The sequence below is a fragment of the Miscanthus floridulus genome, chromosome 1 (assembly GCF_019320115.1).
Source record: "Miscanthus floridulus cultivar M001 chromosome 1, ASM1932011v1, whole genome shotgun sequence".
In the NCBI taxonomy this organism is placed as follows: domain Eukaryota; kingdom Viridiplantae; phylum Streptophyta; class Magnoliopsida; order Poales; family Poaceae; genus Miscanthus; species Miscanthus floridulus.
In genome coordinates, this window is record NC_089580.1 from 16,084,124 (window position 1) to 16,104,228 (window position 20,105).

The following is a 20,105-nucleotide window of genomic DNA, read 5'->3' on the forward strand; positions in this document are numbered from 1 at the left end:
GCGATTACAAGGTCTTTTGAAGTATATTTTGGCCTTTACTTGTTGGCAACATATCAGATGCAAACCAATCAACCTGTACAACTACCAATCAGGACCACTAGATGCTGATCCAATGGATGGGGTGAGAAGGCTTAAGCGCAAAAAAAAAAAGCCAACATGTGGGGGGCTTAAGCGCAAAAAAATTCCACCTCTCACCCCATCCATTGGATCAGCATCTAACGGTTCTGATTGGTAGTTTCCAAATTTGTACAGATTGGTTGGTTATATAACATATTATCAATTGTTTCGTAAGTAAATATTATGAAAATACATAAAAAATGGATCCAATATAATATAATTCTATTGCATACTAAACAAGCCTTCTGTCAAAAATTACAAAAATCTATTTTTCAAAACATGGTATTGCTAGAGAGTGAATATTACCTTTTTTGGAAAAAAAGATCTCACTGGAGCCATGTTTTCAAAAAATATGGTATGGATTTGAGTGCATCTAAACATGGCCTAAATTACAACTTTGCCGTTTCCTGGAAGGGGCTGATGCAAAAGTTCGAACTAGCAAGCTACAGTGTTGTCTACTGAAGACGAGAAAATTTTATATATGGTCAAAGTCTAGCAACGTCCAACAACAGTATCAGAACGCTCCAGTTTGATTAGGTTCCACATTCCAGTAAGGGCTCGTTCGGTTACTCCGGAATCAACCTCTCGAATGATTCCCGGCTGAAATGGTTCACAAATTTGTATGAAGTTGATGAGCAGGAATAGTTCCGGGCTCCATTCCTGACTAACCGAAGGGGCCCTAAGGCAGAACGACCGGATATGCAATTCAGGTTCTTACAAATAAGTACTAATTCGAATCACAAATCCCACAAGAATCGAACTTGCCCAGGAGTTTGTTCGGCTGGTAAGAACCGGCTGGGGCTGGAAACCAGCTGGCACAGGGAATACCATCCAGCACAGTTCCATCCAGCCAGCACACATGCAGCCAACAGAAAACCCAGCTCATTTCAAACAGATGGTGCGAACAGCACAGGATGTGTCCAGCCCAGGAAAAAATGGCGCCAACAGATCTTCCATTCAGTGGCGCCAAACCCATCATCCATTCAAATAAAAATACATCATCTCAAATAACAGTCAACTTAAGGGCTGCTAACAGTCCATTAGAAGTTAATCGATTACAAGGCACTACACATAACTGAAGCCTGCCAGAAGTTGTACAATAGTTCAAATTACATACACCAATTCAAATTACAATTCTTGCTGACAAATCATGTAGCCTGCAGGTTACACAAAACTGAAGATTCGAATTCGGTCTTCTTGCCACTTCTGTCCTCCAAGGCAGGCAATCAACATTCAAACGAGTTAGAGAACTTGCAGGAACTCTTTGGTTTCCATGGTCAGAAAGTTCCTACGGTCAACTGTGTTCTTGAACACAACTAACGCATGAGCAAACGCAGGATCAGACTCGGCGACCCCATCTTGTTTCATAAGTTGCTTCACTTTGGCCATCTCCTCCTCTTGTTTGCTTGACCCCCCTTCTGCTGCTGCTGGTTCTTAATGAACTGGGTCAGGTCTTCAAGGCACTCTTCAATGGAAGCAGTTTTCTTACTGGGGGGGGGGGGGCTGTTGATGGAATGGTCTCTATGGGTTCGTTTGGAGGACTGGCCGACACTGTGTGTACCTACAGGTTCCTGGGACATGTCGTGTGGACTTGCATTGGTAGGAGTGCTCGGTGTCCTCTCGCGTTGATGGCCACCAGCAGCGAGCAGGGTGCCCCTTTCACGGGGGGTGCATCCCCAAAGAGTGACCAGTAAGTCAAGGCATTTGGGAACTTTGGTCCGCTGCACAGCCGAGTGGCTAGTTTCCTGCACATGTGCCATGGTTCCACAAGTTAGGCCGAATAGAAAGAAAAAGGTCGAAGGAAGTACCCCGTTGCCATCCTCAAAAAATGAGGGGTCAACTGCGACGCCTCCTGTGATCGGGTCACGGCCCAGACCAGTGTGGGTTTGAAGGTCACGCCAAGCGAAATATGACCGCTTCAGGTCACTCAACTTGTTCTGAAGCTGCTTCTTGTCATAACCCAACTTTGTTCTGTTTTCGAATTGTGGGTAAAGATTGTTCCACCCGACGGTGGTGAGGCCTCGTTGGCTCCAGTGCAAGAGGTTTTTCTGTTCTATGACTAATTCGAGAAAGATCCTCAAGGTGGCTTCATCCCAGTTAGCACGGTCAGTGGACATCTGTTGGCATTTCGAAATTGTATGGTATGATGATAGCAGCATACAAGCAAATTTGCAGCAATTGTAAGAGTGACAAACAGGGGAGTTAGGTCATAATACAAGGGGACTTGCCTTGCCAGAAGTTCTCGCGCGTTTTGAACGGCGGATGCAGTGCCTGCCTTCAGGAGAGGAGCAGGACGAAGCGGACGATGCTGCCAGTGTGTCGGATCCGGCGAGAAGGATGCCGAATCCGGCGAACTGACAGGCGGATCTGTTGGCGCCGGGCGGCCTCAGCTGCAATAGGAGTATGTGGGTGTCAGATCCAGTGGGGGTGGGGGGGCGGGGGGACGACGGCGGCGTCGGATCTGCAAGGCGGGTCGCAGCGAAACCACCTGCGGGGTAAAGGCTAAAGGCCTAACCGCTTCAACCGCGCCGTGCTATGTCGGCCGAGCAAGCGCCAATCCCGCAGCTACCCGGAAAACAGGGATGGACCAAGGAACCGCGGGCGCAGCCACCGGCCACAGCATTTCCCCCCATGGCCTCGAAGAAAACGGTAAAACAAAAACATGGACGGGGGACAAGAAGAATCGGGAAAAAAGCAGGGATCTTTGGGCTGCTTACCGAACACGGCGAGCCGATCTAACGCGTAGCGGCGGCGAGGAGGACCCAGAAGCTTCGGTGGTGGAGAGGACGGCGGATTTGCGTATGGTTTTTCGCCTTTTTCTTGCGGTGGAGAAAGGCAGTGCTGTGGAGAGGTGTGAGGAGAGAGAGGGAGGGCTCGGCGGGGACGAAGTGGAGTCCAGACTGTGGGAGGTTTCGACGGCGTCGGGGAAGGAACGGAGAACCGGAGCTCACACCGGCGGCGACCCGCGCGACAGAAACCCTAGGCGTGGGGGCGTGGGGGACGGAGTGAGGGAGGGAGGACTACGGAGTGAGTGAGTGAGCGACTCAGACACACGGAGGGATGCTGGCTTTACAGCCGTTCGGCTGGACTTGGGCCAGCCAAACGGCTGGGCTGATCAGCCCAGCGAACAGCGGCCCAGCCGCTTTTGCCCAGCCGAACGGGCTCCAGAATTCCGAGCACAAATCTAATCCAACCTTGTCATGACGCAGCCACTAACCGAAGCGTTTCTTCTGAATTCTTCGCGTTTTGCTGCGCCAGGAGAGACTGCAGATCACTGCCATTTGCCAGGCTGTTGAACTCTACCGACCTTGATGGATCAGTGGGGTATTTTCTCTGGCAGAATGTTATGAGCCTCTTCACAGACTGCAGGTACTTTCTGGTCGTCTCATCATTCATGATGTGAGCCACGCTGTTCGTGTAGATCTTTTCGCGAGCCGATCGCTCGTGAATACCAACCATGGTCACACCAATTGGCCATGGCGAGTTGCCTATCGCTAGCTTGATATAGTTGTCCACTGCAGCCAAGTAGTCTCGTCTCATACAGCACTTGACAACCTCCAGCAATGCTTGCCGGACATCAGGAGGGAGAGCCTGCAATTTGATGCAAAATAATGAACCCGAGTTCTGTGATACAAGATTGTCTGCACATAGGAACATAAGATCTACTAGAGTTGCTAAGAATCCGTATTTACCATACTCTAATTTTATAAAATAAGAAGGAAAGCAAAAACAGTGCTGTAGTTGGAAATTAGAATAGCTTCAGGGCTTAACCTAGTTCACCTATCTGGCTAACTTAAAAATCTAATAGGAAGCAAACATTATTCCATGGCTCCTTAGACAGGCGAATCTAGCCGGGAACATCACCTGGGTGATCTGGGTCAACTTCATTACATGACAATGGATTTTCTTAAGTCCTAAGTCTTAACGGTGTTTTACTAAAGGATTAGTAGATTTTATCTGGTCAGTGGACCCTGATAAATGGACCTAAATTTGCCCCTGTTCTTAGATATGCAATAAACAAACATACATAAGACATGAAGAAGGCAGTCCTCCAGTTAAAACATTATTCTAAGCGTACAGTGATGCAAAGTGGCTGTAATAATGACTCTTAACAAAAATGACAGATATTCAGAAATAACTAAAATAATCTCACAGTGAAAGTTTGATTGCACAGCGATCTCCAGAGAAAATAGTCGCCAATACTGGCAGGTAGGGGAGATCATAAACAAATCAGCGGGCTTACTTAAAGCACAAGGTGCAACCGGATCGTCGATGGTTGTGTTTGTGCATTCAGGATGATGCCCTCCTATTCAAGGGCAAAAGTGAATTGTCAAGACAAATCCCTTCCAATGTTACAGAGATTTCCTCTCTGAACACCTCAGAAGATAAATCAATAATATCAGAACCCATACAGTTCAAAAACAGCATACATCATATCTCTGTTGTCTTTGTTGTATGGTTGTATTCCTTAAATGGATTGCTCGTTGCTGTGAGAATCTTCAATCAATAGAAGAAATAGTTCAGATACAGATTTAAACAAATATTTATCAGAAACTGCATCACTAATTCATCGGGTAAGGCGTCATCCATCCTTTTACAAAGATAAGATCATCTTAAATGTGAAATGAACATGGAGTATTAACAACAGCATGAACCATCATTCGTTCACTACATCATACGCAATCCACTAATCACCAAGATAATATTCACGCTTCCTACACTTCCTTATCACTAAGCGTTAGATGATAATAATATTCAATGTTGTAAAAACAAAGTAAAGCAAAATCGTACTAAGAGTTCTTATTAAAGCATGCTATCAGATGGGGAAACAAACCTATGAATTCATCCAACCAACGTTCGCAATAAGCATTCGGTCATTCAAACTGTTAGTACTACGAGACACTTGGATGCTCCGTACCTTCTTCTTGCACTGCTTGAAGAGCGGGTCGAGGTATCGCGCGCACTGCTTGCAGGTGGCTGCCGCGGCCTTCCCTTTGGCCGTCCGCCGTTCCGCCTCAGGCATACCGTCCACCTCCTGAGTCCACTCGCCCATCAGCCTCCTGAAGAACGCGGTGATCTTATCCTCGTCGCAGAGCTCCTCGAACGGCACATCTCTCGGTACGCCGTCACCCTCCCCACGCTGGGCCTCCGCGCCGGCCGCCTTGGGCTTCGTCGCGGCCGCAGCCTTGGCACGCAGCGCCTGGATGTCGCGGAGGAAGTCGTTGGTCTGCCCCTCCCCGATCTCCGCCGCGTCGACGTCGGCGAGCGCGGCGGGGTCCTCGATCAGGTCCCGGAGGCGGCGGAGGCGCGCGACGTCGTCCTCGCCGAAGAGCGTGGCCGGCTGCCGCAGCACGCGCAGGCGCCGGATGACCTCCTCCCTCGGGAGCGACTCCTCGGAGCCGCTCTCTGCCCGCGACGCGTCGGCGTCAGCGTCAGCGGCTGCGGAGGTGGGCGAGGAGGAACCGGAGGGGGACGACACCGGGCGGGAATGCCTGAGCTGCTTTTGGAGGAGGAGCTGGCGCTCGGCCTCGCGGATGCGCTGGAGCTCGCGGGCCTCGATCTCGGCTCGGCGGAGGATCTTGCGGCCGCCGAAATCGGCGTTGAGGAGCTGGCGCTTGCGCTGCAGCTCGCGCTTCAGCACGTCCATTGGCTAGCTCTCGCTGCAGCTGTGGCGGAGGTCGCGATCGCGCCGCGCGTCGGGTCGTTTGCTCGGGCAAGGAACCTCCGGATCGTGAAAATGGCGCTGGATCGTAGGGCGGGGGAGGCGCGGGGTCTCGAAGGTTCGGGTTGGATTTGTGCCGGAACCTTCTGGATGGGCGAGTGGAGCACAAGGTTGTTTTGGGCTGATCAGTGAGCTAACCGTATTTTGGGCTGACAGAATTAGGCCCAGCATAAGTTTGTGGGCTGTGGCAGGGCAAATTAGGATCTCACGACAGAAGGCACTGTTGTCATGTGGCAGCATAGCTCCGTATCCTGGATCCGTCCTGGGTTGAAAATTGAAGTGACATTTAGGCCTACTATAGTTTTGTTAACGCGTACTGTATTTGGCTAAAAGCTGGTAAATCTCGAATTCTTGCATCTGAAATCAATGCCTTGAAAAAGTTTAGTTTTTATCAATCCATCAAAAAAATGGTAAATTTAGAGATATGTGTTTGAGGTTTTTAGCGAGAAGTTATTGGAAAAGTACCACCGGCGTACTGATGATATAAGGCAAAATCTACTCATCTAGGTTCAACCGTTCGATAACCAGGTGTATACATCACAACATATGCCAATTTAGCATCTCGATGAAATTTAAATAGTCTTAACTTTTACCGCCACGTATCTCGAATATAATCCTAGAGTTTTCACTTTCTCCCGTGGACCAAACTAAAAATGGACTCTCGGGTCGTCGCGGCTCCACTCGTCAAAAAGGCGGGCCTCGCCCAAGCGTAGACGCGTACGTTGAGCAGAGCTCGCCGCAACCGCAAGGAACACGAGCCGCGCTAAAAACTACTACTCCTACTCCGGCTCCGGAAGCCCTGCCCCACGAAACCGAATTGTAGCGTGTCTCACGCACGTTGGCAGATAGGATTACCGCGCCACTTCCCCGTGGTCCACGCGGCCGGCCCCCCGCCTCGCCCGAAACTCTATTTAAACGCCACGCCTCGCTCCCCCATCTCTCTCGCTCTGCTCGTCGCCCCGGCTCTCTGCCTCTCTCCACATCACCGCGCAGGCGCAGCTCTTCCCGGTTCGGACAATTAATCTCCCCTGTTCCTCGAGCTCTCCCGCCCGTCATGGCCGCGAACTCCCCCTTCGACTGCGTCCTCCTAGGTGAGCGTCGATCGCTAGCTAGCTCGCAGTCCAGGACGGATCGGACTCACTCCAGGGCGATCGCTGCTGTCGGTCGATGATGTAATAACTCGTGCGATTTTTTTTGTGGCCCGCGCGCGCGCTCCGTGCAGACCTGGACGACACCCTGTACCCGGGCAACACCGGCATCGGGGCGGCACTGAAGCGCAACATCGACGAGTTCCTCCAGGCCAAGCTCGGCGTCTCGGCCGACAAGGCCGCCGCCATGCGCGTCGAGCTCTTCCGCACGCACGGCAGCTCCCTCGCCGGGCTCATCGTACGTGACGTTCCTTTTCCTTTACCCGACTTGAATTCTGCCCCCCTAGCTCTTGTCGCTTCTCGATTATCATCTCTCTGGTTCTGACTGCTTTGTTCGTGGATTCCGTGTCTGGTTTCGTCGATTTCCGCAGGCGCTCGGCTATGACGTGCACCCGGACGAGTACCACAGGTCAGCACGCAACACACCAACCCAATTTTGGTTCCTCATCCAAGCCTGCCGCAAGTTACAGGTGGCCGCAATCGCATTTCGTCCAAAACTGACCGGGTTCCGCTTTCACCTGCAGTTACGTGCACGGCAGGCTACCGTACGACATGATCCCCGGCGACCCGCAGCTGGAGCGGCTGCTGCAGAGCATCCCGCAGCGCAAAGTGGTGAGCTGCGCGATACCCCTCCGTCCCATCCACCAAGAAACAAGGCACTTGGCATACGTACATTACGCGACCGATCGATCAGCTGACCATGTGAGTCATGTATGATGGGCGCACGCAGCTCTTCACCAACTCGGACCGCGCGCACATGAAGCGGGCGCTGGAGCGGCTGGGCGTGGACGAGGCCATCTTCGACGCCGTCGTGTGCTTCGAGACCATGAACCCGCACCTCTTCGGCGAGGCCAGGGAGGAGCGCGGCGACAACCTGGGCGTGGTCCTCAAACCGGCGGTGGACGCCATCGTGGCGGGGCTGCGCGTCGCCGGCTCCAACCCACGCCGGACGGTAATTACCAGCAATCCGCTTGTCACTTATCCGCACTTGCTTTGGATGAAAGCAATTTAAGCTTATTATATATATATCCGTCGTATGTACCACTATTTATTATACCAACGAAATCTTTTTGGTGGTTGCTCTGTGTGTCAGCTCTTCCTGGACGACAGCGAGAGGAACATCGCCGCGGGGAAAGCGCTCGGCCTCCGCACCGCCCTGGTACGTAACGTAACCAACCTAGCCATTCTCACAGGCTGTTTGAGTCCTGACCACGTCGGTCCAAATAAACACGTACCTACGATTGTGCTCACTACACTGCCGTGGCAATTGGCAACGAGTAGGTAGGTGCAAGGTGATGCCTCTGTCTCTGATATTATAAGATCATGCATCCAACGCAGACAAACATACCCTATCTTCTCTTATTCTTTTTTCTTCTCTTGAGCGGGCGAAAACGAAAGAAAAGCTCGCTTTCCTCTCCTCATGTCATTTGTCCATGTTGAATTTTATATCGGTAGAATTCTTGAATTTGGACGGTGCCTGTCGATTCAAGGGTCTCTCTTCGCCACAAATCAGGGGAGAGCAAGGAGAAATATCATCTCCGCTGGTTTTGGCGTTTTGGGAACGGGACAAGGAAACAAAAATGAGCGCGATAGTGCGTGGTTGCGCCGTCACGTCAGCACGCACATTGCCTGTCTGCCTTTGGGGCGATCATGCATGTCGATGCATCGACACAGCAGTACTACACAATTAACTCTTGTGTCTAACACAAGTTTCTTCTCTGAACACCAGCATGCTGCACAGTCTTATCCATTGATGCGATGCCTCTCTGAAAACCAGCATTAACCCATTCGTTAATCTTTTTTTTCATTCAGGTTGGCAAGAGGGTGAGGAGCAAGGAAGCAGACTACGCTCTGGAGAACATCGGCGCGCTCCGGTGGGCCATCCCGGAGATCTGGGGCGTCGTCGCCGGCGGCGAGAGTGAACGCTCGGACCACAGCATCGACAAGATGCCGATGAGGTCCGGCGTGCGTGTGTGAATATCTATCTATCTGTACCTAGCTGACAGGCATGTACATACACATTTCTGATCAGCACCGGTTGTCAGTGCATGTAAAGCAGCAATTCCAAGTGCATGACGAGTCATCCATATGTATTATGATAAGAATAACAAATCGTACTTATGTGACTATCGCGTGTTCTCTTCTCCACATGTCCCAATCCGATCGACCCGCAGTTTAGCAATCAATCGTCACTGATTCCGTGTGAAACACGATCGGTGCGTGCTTATTAGCCTATGGATCGTCGTCGCTGTTGGGTGTTGGCGACTCAATTGCACGGTGGCACAGTGGAGCGTGACACGCGCGGGCGTTGGGCCATGACGCGGACGGATGGAAATGGAATCATCATCATGGGAATGGGACGTTGGCCTTTGCGTGCGTTCTAGAAACAACACGATCTCCTGGCTCGTAACGAGCTGCTCGGCTGGTATTAATTTTACACTGCAGCAGCTGAAAACACTGTAGCAACTGTTTTTTAGAAAAAAAAATACTATTTTGGCTGAAAAAAAATGCTGGCCAGCCAGCCGACTGTGGCCAGCCGAACAATTATTCTGCGTGGCCGCACGCCGCGTCATCGGCGATCATCGATCGATCGCCGGTCCTCGTCACGTCGCGCTGTCGTCGCTATCCACACGGTCGGTCTCATCTTGCTCGCTCGGCTTGACGATCGATCACGTCGCCGTCGCCACCAAGCTATCATCGTCGGGGACGACGGCGAGGGCGCATGCGCATCGTCGTCGTCAGGCTCAGACGAGGGATACGACGAGCTGGCCTTATCGAGTCTGACGGCGTGCCTAGCCGGAGAGGGCAGTGGCCCGTGGGGATGAGTCACGGTTCTTGTCCGCCCGATTGCATCCGGATAGCGTTCTGCTCGGAGCCTCTGCCGTGTACCAGTACAATCAGTCTGGCTACCAGTGGGGTGAGCGTCGCGTCCTGGATGTCTGGAGCGTAGTGTGCGTTCTGAAGACGGTTTGCAGTTTGGTGGGCACATGCATGTGAGCATGTCCAGGTCCAGCGTGTGTCTGCCATGCTGCGACGGTCCTTTTCGACACAAGAATGCCACGCGTGCGAGGATAAGTCGATAAGGATTGCCAGGTGAGCTGAGTGCAGAATTCAGTTCGTTTTTACTTTAGACAGTTATAGTTTCTTGGTTTAATATGAACGGTTTCTTGAGATGGTGGTATAGGTGCGTGCTCTTATTTTTGAGTAATTTTTTTTCAACGGTGTGTAACGTGCTTGTTACCAGGGTCCTAGGGCACTAACTTATTTGCCCTAGCTTCAAAGTCTTTTATTTTATTTCGTGCTTCGTCTTTCCGTTTTTTGGCTTACGACTTTAGCATTTTTCTTTATTGATGTAAACACGAGTATGTCTCATTCTAACTTTGTCATTTTAAAAAAGTTTCCTGCAAAAAGTTTTCAGCTTGATGGGCAGTCTCGATCTTACTTTGCTCACTCTTGAGGCATGAGCCTTTTTTTTATCTCCTTGATGACTCATGGACTCATGAGTCTTGAGCTTTGATAAGATAAAATCGCTAGGAAAATTCCATTTTACCTTCGTGAACTATAGCTATGGTCGATTTTCCTCATTGAACTCTAAAAAATTTTGAACCTCAATTCTTAAAATCATTTAAATCACCTCTTGGCCAGGATTAGAAGTGATTTTCAAGATGGTTTTATCTTTTTTTCAGTAAAAAAGAACAAATGTATGTAAGGTTTTTAAACCACATAAAATATCTCTAGGTTTGTAAAAAAATATGAGAAAACAATTTAGACATAGATTAGGACCAAAAACCCATATAAAATATTAAATATTAAGCTTCCAAAGTAGATATAGGTCTTGACGATGAAAAAAATCCAAAAAATAGAAAAAAAATCCAAAGCATTTTTAATTTATGCCTAAATGCATGTTAAAGACTTTTCATAATAAAAAAATAGATGCAACTAGCAAGAATGCAACATACATTTAATGTTGAATGCATTCGAATCTTATGTGTTTGCTATGAAAAAATTTCAAAATGTGTTTACAGATTGATTACAATATTTGTATTTTGTCCCATTTTTTCTATACTTTCACAAGGTTTTAGAACCTTTTATTGAGCTAAATCTAATTTTTAGAACCTTTTACATATCCTTTCTTGAGTTTTAAACATTTTTTCTGGTTTTTCGTATCTCAATCTAGACCTGATCAAACATCGCATTAGACTAAAAAAATGATTACGCACTGGTGGGTTGGGCCAGGTTATATCTTATTTTTTTGCACTTTCGAGCGGGTTAGGTCCGGTGGTGCGTGAACAAGTTTGTCTCATCTATCTCTAGATTCTTTCTTAGAATTTTAAGAGCTCTATATACATTTCCGTGGTTTAAATTTTTTTATCATGTATTTATGATATTTTTAAACTAAAAAAGATGAAACCACCTTGAATACTACTTGCAATCTTGGTAGAGAGGTAATTTAATTTAGAAATCTTAATTTACCAAGATTACGTAAGTTTTCTGAATTTAAGATTACCAAGATTACAAGTAGTATTTCAGAAAACTTACCAAGATTACCAAGCGTAAGTTTTCTGAATTTAAGATCCGAGAAAGAAAACCATATCACTATGATAGTTCAAATACTCTCTCTGTCTATAAATAAATTAATTTTTATAGCTCTCTTAAGTCAATTTGATCAACTTTAAAGGAAAGAATATTAACATATGACACCAAATGTAGACTATGAAAACATTTCATGATACGTGTCTAATAATACTACTTTCGTGTTATATAAATATTGATATTATTTTCTATAAATTTAGTTAAACTTATAAAAGTTCTATTTAAGATAACTCTAAAAATTGATTTAATTAGGAACAAATAGATAAAAAGGACTTATTACAAACCGCGCTAGTGCTCATTTTGCTTTTTTGTTTTTTTAGGAAACTATTGCTCATTTTGCTGATACTGCGTCCCGTTGGCAATAACACCATCGCGAGGATCTGGGCTGCAAGAACAGGACGTCTCCAATATCAAGGCTTTATTACTTTCTATTGGGCCGGAACCTCTGAGAATTGCCAAAATCTTTTTATTGCAAGATGATATACGGCACAAAAAAAATTGCCAGGAAATCAGAGCAAACACTGGCCATAACCGCAGCATCGGCAGCCGCCGGACGGAAGGAAGAGGAGGCCGAAGCCGTACTGCGAACACAAGCCAAGAAATGGGCGCGCTCTGCCTGCTCTACCCATCCACGCCGCCGCCCTGCCCATGCGGCGCCCGCGCGACCGCGGCCGCGGCCGCGCCTTCCCCTTTCTTCTCCTGTGCTGCCACCGCTGCCGCCACAAGGCTGCAGCTCTGCGGCAGGAGCCAGAGGCGCGCCGGAGTGGCGCGGGTAGGTGGCGGCGGCGGGGGCAAGGGGGAGAGTGGCAAGAGCGGCGCGGCGGCGTTCTTTGATGAGGATGGGGTGGTGGACGACATGGATGGGTACCTCAACTACCTGTCCCTCGAGTACGACTCTGTCTGGGACACCAAGCCTGCCTGGTCCGTTCCTTTGCTCCTCCGTAGTTGTTTCTTGCTGGACATTGCATTGATCAAAATTGGCGAAGATTATGATGTAGTATGTAGACATTTAAGCATGGTTTATTTGCCAACACATCGTAGAGATGCCGCAAATTTGTTATCGTAGCTTTGTTTATTGTCAGATGTAGATTCGAAATTATTTCTCTTGCTTGTTCGTTTTTTAAAAGAAAATTCGAAATTACTTTAATATTATTGTCAATATTGGCACTGACGACAATTTTTGAATGGCGTGCGTACTAAATACGATAGACATGAACTCTATTTTTTTTAATGAACAGCCCATCAAATTTTGTTGCAGAATCTGCTCCATGCTTAGCCCTTCCAATTTTGTTCTTTGTTTGCCTGTAAAGTGTAAACAAGCCATGATGTAATTGATGGTATTTTTTATTGCCTGTGGTTCTTGTACACAATAACAACATTCAGCTTCCAAAATTCATCATGAGGTAATGGAGCTATGCGAATAGTGCCATATCTATAGTCTAGAAAGGAGTTATTAGATTTTTCCAAACCTCTTCTCACGTTGCCTTTTTCAACATCAAGAGTTTTACCTTATGTGAAGATATCCTTTCTTCCATAGTGCTCAAGTCTTATATTTTCCCTCTTTTCAGGTGTCAGCCTTGGACAATATTGCTTACGGGAACTGTTGCGGTCGCCTGTAGTTGGGTGCTTATCCAATCAGCTGTAATTACTGCTGGAGTTTCTTTTGTAATATGTGCATGGTGGTACATATTTCTCTACTCCTACCCTAAGGTTTGCACATCATTTTTTTTCTAACAATTTAATTTCTGTTTTATGATTTCATTTCTTAGATGATTGATTAGAAGTTGTTCTTGTAATGTGTGATCCAGGCTTCAGTTTAGTTCTTTCAATAATCATGATTTTTTTTTCTGAGTGTTAATCAAGGAAGATAGCACATGTGCTTTGACATAGTTTTGTATCATCTTTAGCATACGGTGCTTTCAAACTGCAAATGGTACACTTATATCAATGCAGATTTATCTTTGCAACTGGTTTTACATATGCAAACTATAGGGTAGCAACTACTCATCATCCATGCCAAAGCTCAATGCTGAGTTGCTTACTGGCTCCAAAACTTCATCTAGTTCCAGATATCCAGATGGCTATTAGTCAGGAGGCAGGAGCATTGTCTGTGCTACCAGTTCCAATCTCTAGCTCGAGCATATCAGTCAATTAAGCATTTCTTCTGTGTCAAATACCTTTGGCCTAACCCTATTCTAAACATTGCTTCTATTGTGTTGGGTTACAAACGTAGTTCAAAGAATGATACAGTAAAATAGAACTGACCCTGTGGTGGCTTTTCTCAGGCATACACCGAGATGATAGCAGAGAGGAGAAGAAAGGTAGCCAGTGGAGCTGAAGATACCTACGGGATGGAGAAACTCCAGTGAGGATCTCCGGCAGCGCTGCTGTAGAGCGCAGAACTCTGTTGTGTCTAGCATTTCCTTGCTAAGAGTGATAGTTAGAAATGACCGCAGGCCGTGGCACATAGCACGATTTGTCTGTAAATGTATTCGCCAGAAATTGCAACAACATCATGGAATCATGCTGCTTGCTTTGTTCATATCGTCGGCTTTGCGTTCTTTTTTTTTTTCCAGAGGAACCGGGTTTTATCTTATACTCTTATAAGGCTAAACTCCACTAGAGATTTCTCTCAACATGACAAGCTATCCACGTCAACGATTCACTAGAACTTGCAATTATAGCCAACTAGCACACATAATTATAATAGTTATCTCTTCATCTACTAATATGTATTTAGTTGTCCACATCGGTGTGTCAAACCATTCACCAAAATTAATTTAAGATAGTTTTATTCATATAATTATAACTATAAATAGTATTTTTTTTAAAAATTATCTGGAATCTCCGCAGCAACGCGTGGTGTATTCTCCTAGTTTCACATATGATAGAGTACATTGGCTTCCTTACAAAGACACCCTTGAGAAAAGCAAAAAATACATTCAAGTCCTTGTAAGGATCTTCCGGCTCTCATCGGCAATCGGATGAGCCACATGACGGACCACCGCTGCACGAAGAGGCAGAGGAACTCGCCGAGCTTGCAGCTTGAAACCGACACCCTTATCGACGAAGAAACATTGTAGTTCTTGAACGGCACAACAAACAGCATATTATGCACTTGAAACGTTGAACGAACCTGTCTTACATCGCCGATGATGATGGGATCTGACACCTCAAGAATCGCAGGCATCTCCGACCCATCTCGTCGGCTTTGTGTTCGTGTTGATGTGTTACTGATCCGGGGCAATTCGCGCATGATTAAAGAGAGCGAAAGCTAAGTTCCCTGAAAGTCTTTCGAAGTTCGAATCATGGGAGCATGAGAGCGGCGGTCCGAACGAGGCGGACACGGCCGCCACGGCCATCGCCGGAGCGGGCCAAGGCGCCGATTTCGCCGACGACGAGGAGTAAGCCGGAGAAAGACCTCTCTCCCTTGACCCTCCCGATAAGGGCGTTCAAGCTCCGCCTGGCTAACGGCCCACCGCTGGCGCCGACGGCGAAGGCCTTCAAGTCCTACTCGGAGACCTGCGCCTCCCTCCTCCGCCTCTGCCGCGCTACGAGCGCCGCCTCCACCACCAAGCCCGCTTACGCGCCCTCCTTCGGTTCCCTGCCGCTTGTCCTCTCGCTGCACGCGCACACCCTCCGCTCTGGCCTAGCCGCCGACCGCTCCGTCGCGTCGAACCTCCTCACAGCCTACGCCTCCTTGGCGCGCGCCGCGGATCGTGACCAGGTCTTCCGAGACTGTGTTGTTGCCAATGCGGCATCCTCTTTCACCCACGACTTCATGGTGTCAGAGCGCGTGAAGGCCGGGGACATTGCCTCTGCCCGCAGGCTGTTCGACGGAATGCCCGAGAAGAGTGTCGTGTCGTACACAACCATGGTCGACGCGCTCATGAAGCGTGGGTCTGTGAGGGATGCGGCTGAGCTGTATGAACGATGCCCGCTCCACTCGGTTGCGTTCTTCACAGCCATGATTGCTGGGTTTGTCCGCAATGAACTCCATAAGGATGCATTCCCTGTGTTTCGCAAGATGCTAAACTGCAGTGTGAGACCTAATGTGGTTACACTGATTTGTGTGATCAAGGCCTGTGTTGGTGCAGGTGAATTTGATCTTGCCATGGGTGTGGTGGGATTGGCAATCAAATGGAACTTGTTTGAAAAGAGTATTGAGGTACACAATTCTCTGATCACTCTGTATCTAAGAATGGGAGATGCAGCTGCAGCACACAAGGTGTTTGATGACATGGAGGTGAGGGATGTCGTCTCATGGACCGCATTACTTGATGTCTATGCTGAATTGGGTGACCTCGAGGGAGCACGACGGGTTCTTGATGCAATGCCTGAGAGGAACGAGGTCTCCTGGGGTACTTTGATTGCAAGGCATGAACAGAAAGGTGATACTGCAGAAGCATTGAAGCTTTACAGTCAGATGCTTGCTGACGGTTGCAGGCCAAACATTTCATGCTTCTCTAGTGTGCTCAGTGCTTGTGCTACCCTTCATGACTTAAGGGGAGGAACAAAGATACATGCCAATGCACTGAAGATGGGCTCTAGTACCAATTTATTTGTATCCAGCTCTTTGATTGACATGTACTGCAAATGCAAGCAATGCATGGATGCTCAAAGGATTTTTAATTCCCTCCCAGAAAAGAACACAGTATGCTGGAACTCTCTTATTTCAGGTTATAGCTGGAATGGAAAAATGGTGGAAGCAGAGGAGCTCTTCAAGAAGATGCCTGCAAGGAATGCAGCTTCATGGAATACAATGATTTCTGGTTATGCAGAAAATCGGCGATTTGGTGATGCACTAAATTATTTCTGTGCAATGCTGGCTTCAGGACAGATTCCAGGGGAAATCACCTTGTCAAGTGTTCTTCTTGCATGTGCAAACTTGTGCTCTTTAGAGATGGGCAAGATGGTTCATGCTGAGATTGTCAAGCTTGGAATCGAAGATAACATCTTTATGGGGACTGCACTCAGTGACATGTATGCCAAGTCAGGGGATTTGGACAGCTCCAGGAGGATGTTCTATCAAATGCCTGAAAAAAACAATATCACTTGGACTGCCATGGTTCAAGGACTTGCAGAAAATGGATTTGCTGAAGAGTCTATTTTGTTGTTTGAGGATATGATAGCAAATGGAATAGCACCAAACGAGCATACATTTCTAGCTATTCTATTTGCTTGTTCCCACTGTGGTTTGGTGGAGAAAGCCATACATTATTATGAAACAATACAGGCACATGGCATCCCACCTAAAGATAAACACTACACTTGCATGGTTGATGTCCTAGCTAGAGCTGGCCGTTTGCAAGAAGCAGAAGAGCTTCTCATGAAGGTTCCAAGTAAATTAGACACAAGTTCATTGTCATCTCTTCTGAGTGCTTGCAACACTTACAGGAACAAGGAGATTGGTGAGAGGGCAGCAAAGAAACTTCATGAGTTAGAGAAGGATAATACAGCAGGCTATGTGCTACTCTCAAACATGTATGCATCGTGCGGTAAATGGAAAGATGCTGCTGAAACGAGGATACTGATGCAAGCAGCTAGCCTTAAGAAAGATGGTGGGTGCAGCTGGTTGCAATTAAGGGGACAATATCATGCCTTCTTTTCTTGGAAAGGGAAGCATCCTTTGTCATTGGAAATTTATGAGATCTTGGATTTGCTGATGTGGGAACTTACTACTTGAATTTGTTGTGATGGTGGGTCAGCAGTGGGGACAGTTCTGACTTCTGAGCAAATGAGGATTCCTGTGCCTTCTCTCAATTTTCAGGAAGGGTAAAGTAGCAGAATAGAGTTGATGGATAATTAACTTCCTGAATGTGTGTTCTCTTGAGTCTTAATGCAGTGACTTGCACAGGTATTCAAGGATATCTGGTTCTAAACAGTAACAATCAGCAAATTCTTTTGGCAGGTCATGAATGCTTTCATGGTGGAGAATTATGCTCTAAAGCTATTGCAATTGAGTACACTTATTTTGAACATTATTGTCATGACGCTCTACTTCACCCAGTTCCTCAAACTTTTGGCAACGTAAGATAGCTCACATGATTTGAACCAGCTTCAGAAGAACAGTAGGGAAATTACAACTCCCCTCTCCAAAAATTTGAATCTGTCTACTGGATCTTTTCTGGGCACCTCTACGACACAGAGAGTGAAGATTACAGTGGTGGTGCTCCAGAGGATGTAAATATACTACAAATAGTGTTTCAAGCTCAAGTCTAAGCATAGGTACGATGGGCTGGTTTCACCGACGTATGATGATATGACCCTGATTTGGTGCTATGGGTTCTCTTTTGAATTGAGTGCCTATGAAGGGCTCCACCATTCCAGTTGGACAAGAAGAATATTTGTAATGAAGTTTTGGAAGATCTCCCCAATTACCATGAAAAACAGGTGCATATCATTATGCTGATTGCATATTCTGTTGTCTGATCATAAATCAGTGAGTGATGGGATGAATGTTCTTATGCAAGCACTATTTTTTCTTCAACCGGAGTAGAGCTGCCTGTAATTATTATATTAAGAAAAACAATGAGTAAAGGTAGAAAAAGTCTGAAGGAAAACAAAAGGCAAACTAAGAAACTAAAGGAAAAAGGAGGAACAAAAAGTGACAACTAAACAAAGAGAAGCAAAGGAAAAGAAACGAAACAGCAAAACATAAAAAAAACAAAGCTTCTTGAAGATAATTCATTCATTCTTGTTTAATTTAATTTAATTTAATGCTTCCACTTTGAAAGCACTTGTCTCTTTTCAGTTGAAGGCTTGGAAAAATATAAAAAACACCTCTCTGTAGCCTAAATGTATGCTTATTAATTCACAATACATGCAAGGGGAATGGAATTTGTTACGTACTCTGGAGTCTGCAGTAAGTTTTTCCAGTGAAATTTTATGGTTAGTCAATGAGTCTGTATTGCTTATTGCGTCACCTACTGTAGGTGTAACAGCTATGTCGATGGTTAAATTGAATCATAACTCTGAAAGGAATTTTGTTTTGGACCTTCATGCTTGTATTCTTGTTTTTTCCTCGAGCACGCAGGAGAACTGTGTGTCATTGTATTAATAGAAAGAAATGGTCCTATCACACGCGGAATCCACTGCTTGGGTTAGTATTTCGTTACATTCACGCCCTATAATTTGTTGGTGCACTGCCCAGCTACTACTGCTCCACCATGTTCCACTTGTAAAATTGTATTCTTGCTTTGTGCTTGTTATTTTAGTCTTCCAGTCCTGAAAATTGTCTTGGAGCAGTGGAACGCCAACCAAGCACTGAAATACTGAACACAATTGTGTCCTAACCACCATACAGCCCTCCAACAAACTAATTTCTTGAAACGTGAATTGTTAAGTGCAAACTACTCCTTACATATGTAGTTGCTACTGTTAAAGGAGACCTACTGTTGTTAATTTGTTATCTAACTTGTGTGACTCTGTTAAAGGAGACCTACTGTTATATACTTTTCGCTCATCTTCTTCTTGCAGGTGAATTAGTCTTGATGCTTCTGATACACACAGTTCTTCTTCCAGACTTGAAAAGTGTCTTGGAGCAGTGGAACCCAACCAGCGCTGAATTCAGTTGTGTCCTACTAATCTACTATAGCTTTGTAACCATATAGCCCTCCAAAGAGAAAAATTAGTTTCTCAAAACACTAATTGGTAAGTACAAAATCTTTGCATTGTAATTGCTACCGTTGAAGGGCGGGCCTGGTGCAAGCGGTAGAGTCTTACCGCCTATGACCGGAAGGTCCCGGGTTCGAGTCGCGGTCTCCTCGCATTGCACATGCGAGGGTAAGGCTTGCCATTGACACTCTTTTCCAAACCCCGCACATAACGGGAGCTCTCTGCACTGGGTACGGCATTTTTGTAATTGCTACCGTTAAAGGAGACCTACTGTTGTTATCTAACATGTGTGCAATTGTGACTTCGTGATGCACCTTAGCCACACTGAGGTGGACGGCAAACCTAATTCTATATGCTAGTGTTCACTTGTCTTTTTCTTCTTGCAGATTAATCGGTCTCCAATCTCGATGCTTCTGATACACTCAGTTCTGGCTCTTTGCCCACATGGCCACATGGGAGGGATGATCTCTGGGACTGCGCCGACTCTTCGATTCCTGAATCGCAGTCGTTATCAACTTTATAGAAACCCAGATGCACATGTGGCTCAGCAGTCTAGCAATCGGTGTCCTGTTGCGCTCTACTGAAGCACTGACCGGACCGAAACCGCAGGTTAACATAGTCGGCGCCAGTGGCAGTGGCTGGTGATCCATCATCCGCCGTGGTGTGGACGCGCGGGTGCGGCTTGACACCCCGCGCGGCGCGCGCGTCCGACCCGTCATCAGCTTGGTGGTTCACGTCGGCGGGCCCGCTCTCCTTTGTTCCGAACCTTCGTCACCCTGCCCGCCTGGCCACACCCACACACGCGCAATCAGCGACGACCCCAGGCCAAAGGCCCAGCAAGGCAAGCAGTGTCACTGAATCGGAAAACGCGTCGCCTTCAGGGAGTCAGGTGCGTCTTCTAGTCCGCT

General features: G+C 47.0%; 4 protein-coding genes across 7 annotated transcripts; 3 read left to right on the plus strand and 1 right to left on the minus strand.

Annotated features, from left to right (window-relative positions):
• Positions 1 to 1,125: 1,125 nt before the first annotated feature.
• Positions 1,126 to 5,909, minus strand: LOC136550102 (uncharacterized). 3 transcript variants are annotated; one of them, XR_010782180.1, is made up of 3 exons: positions 5,036 to 5,909; positions 2,835 to 3,708; positions 1,126 to 2,507 (listed from the first exon to the last, which is right to left on the minus strand). XR_010782180.1 is itself a non-coding variant. In XM_066541610.1 (2 exons), the coding sequence occupies exons 1-2, from the start codon at positions 5,762 to 5,764 to the stop codon at positions 3,316 to 3,318; spliced, it is 1,122 nt and encodes a 373-aa protein (XP_066397707.1). In that variant the 5' UTR covers positions 5,765 to 5,909; the 3' UTR covers positions 1,126 to 3,315. The 3 variants fall into 3 exon arrangements, 1 of the variants encoding a protein (XP_066397707.1); XR_010782168.1 differs by having other exon boundaries at positions 1,126 to 2,234; positions 2,346 to 3,708; XM_066541610.1 differs by having other exon boundaries at positions 1,126 to 3,708.
• An 877-nt stretch (positions 5,910 to 6,786) lies between these two features.
• On the plus strand, positions 6,787 to 9,114 carry LOC136550316 (suppressor of disruption of TFIIS-like). Of its 2 annotated transcripts, XM_066541941.1 has the most exons (7): positions 6,787 to 6,930; positions 7,062 to 7,225; positions 7,359 to 7,396; positions 7,512 to 7,599; positions 7,718 to 7,939; positions 8,081 to 8,146; positions 8,800 to 9,114. In XM_066541941.1, exons 1-7 carry the CDS (start codon positions 6,894 to 6,896, stop codon positions 8,962 to 8,964), a joined length of 780 nt encoding a protein of 259 aa, XP_066398038.1. In that variant the 5' UTR covers positions 6,787 to 6,893; the 3' UTR covers positions 8,965 to 9,114. The 2 variants fall into 2 exon arrangements, with proteins under 2 accessions (XP_066398038.1, XP_066397980.1); XM_066541883.1 differs by having other exon boundaries at positions 7,359 to 7,599.
• Positions 9,115 to 12,056: 2,942 nt separating this feature from the next.
• LOC136550509 (uncharacterized) lies at positions 12,057 to 14,122 on the plus strand. Its single transcript, XM_066542139.1, has 3 exons — positions 12,057 to 12,501; positions 13,149 to 13,290; positions 13,866 to 14,122. Exons 1-3 carry the CDS (start codon positions 12,182 to 12,184, stop codon positions 13,947 to 13,949), a joined length of 546 nt encoding a protein of 181 aa, XP_066398236.1. The 5' UTR covers positions 12,057 to 12,181; the 3' UTR covers positions 13,950 to 14,122.
• Positions 14,123 to 14,449: 327 nt separating this feature from the next.
• LOC136550240 (pentatricopeptide repeat-containing protein At2g13600-like) lies at positions 14,450 to 20,080 on the plus strand. The gene is made up of 3 exons (XM_066541776.1): positions 14,450 to 17,973; positions 19,060 to 19,233; positions 19,584 to 20,080. Exon 1 carries the CDS (start codon positions 14,897 to 14,899, stop codon positions 17,264 to 17,266), a length of 2,370 nt encoding a protein of 789 aa, XP_066397873.1. The 5' UTR covers positions 14,450 to 14,896; the 3' UTR covers positions 17,267 to 17,973; positions 19,060 to 19,233; positions 19,584 to 20,080.
• The last annotated feature ends 25 nt before the right edge of the window (positions 20,081 to 20,105 follow it).

What these genes read in the sequence shown, in the direction of transcription:
- LOC136550102 (XM_066541610.1), bottom strand. Translation starts at nt 5,764, where the DNA reads ATGGACGTGCTGAAGCGCGAGCTGCAGCGCAAGCGCCAGCTCCTCAAC. An exon ending in TCAAGCAGTGCAAGAAGAAG is followed by an intron (nt 3,709 to 5,035) that starts GTACGGAGCATC and finishes ATCAAATTGCAG; the next exon opens with GCTCTCCCTCCTGATGTCCG.
- LOC136550240 (XM_066541776.1), top strand. Translation starts at nt 14,897, where the DNA reads ATGAGAGCGGCGGTCCGAACGAGGCGGACACGGCCGCCACGGCCATCG.
- LOC136550509 (XM_066542139.1), top strand. Translation starts at nt 12,182, where the DNA reads ATGGGCGCGCTCTGCCTGCTCTACCCATCCACGCCGCCGCCCTGCCCA. An exon ending in TGGGACACCAAGCCTGCCTG is followed by an intron (nt 12,502 to 13,148) that starts GTCCGTTCCTTT and finishes CCCTCTTTTCAG; the next exon opens with GTGTCAGCCTTGGACAATAT. An exon ending in TTCTCTACTCCTACCCTAAG is followed by an intron (nt 13,291 to 13,865) that starts GTTTGCACATCA and finishes GGCTTTTCTCAG; the next exon opens with GCATACACCGAGATGATAGC.
- LOC136550316 (XM_066541883.1), top strand. Translation starts at nt 6,894, where the DNA reads ATGGCCGCGAACTCCCCCTTCGACTGCGTCCTCCTAG. An exon ending in GCATCCCGCAGCGCAAAGTG is followed by an intron (nt 7,600 to 7,717) that starts GTGAGCTGCGCG and finishes GGGCGCACGCAG; the next exon opens with CTCTTCACCAACTCGGACCG. An exon ending in GCTCCAACCCACGCCGGACG is followed by an intron (nt 7,940 to 8,080) that starts GTAATTACCAGC and finishes TCTGTGTGTCAG; the next exon opens with CTCTTCCTGGACGACAGCGA.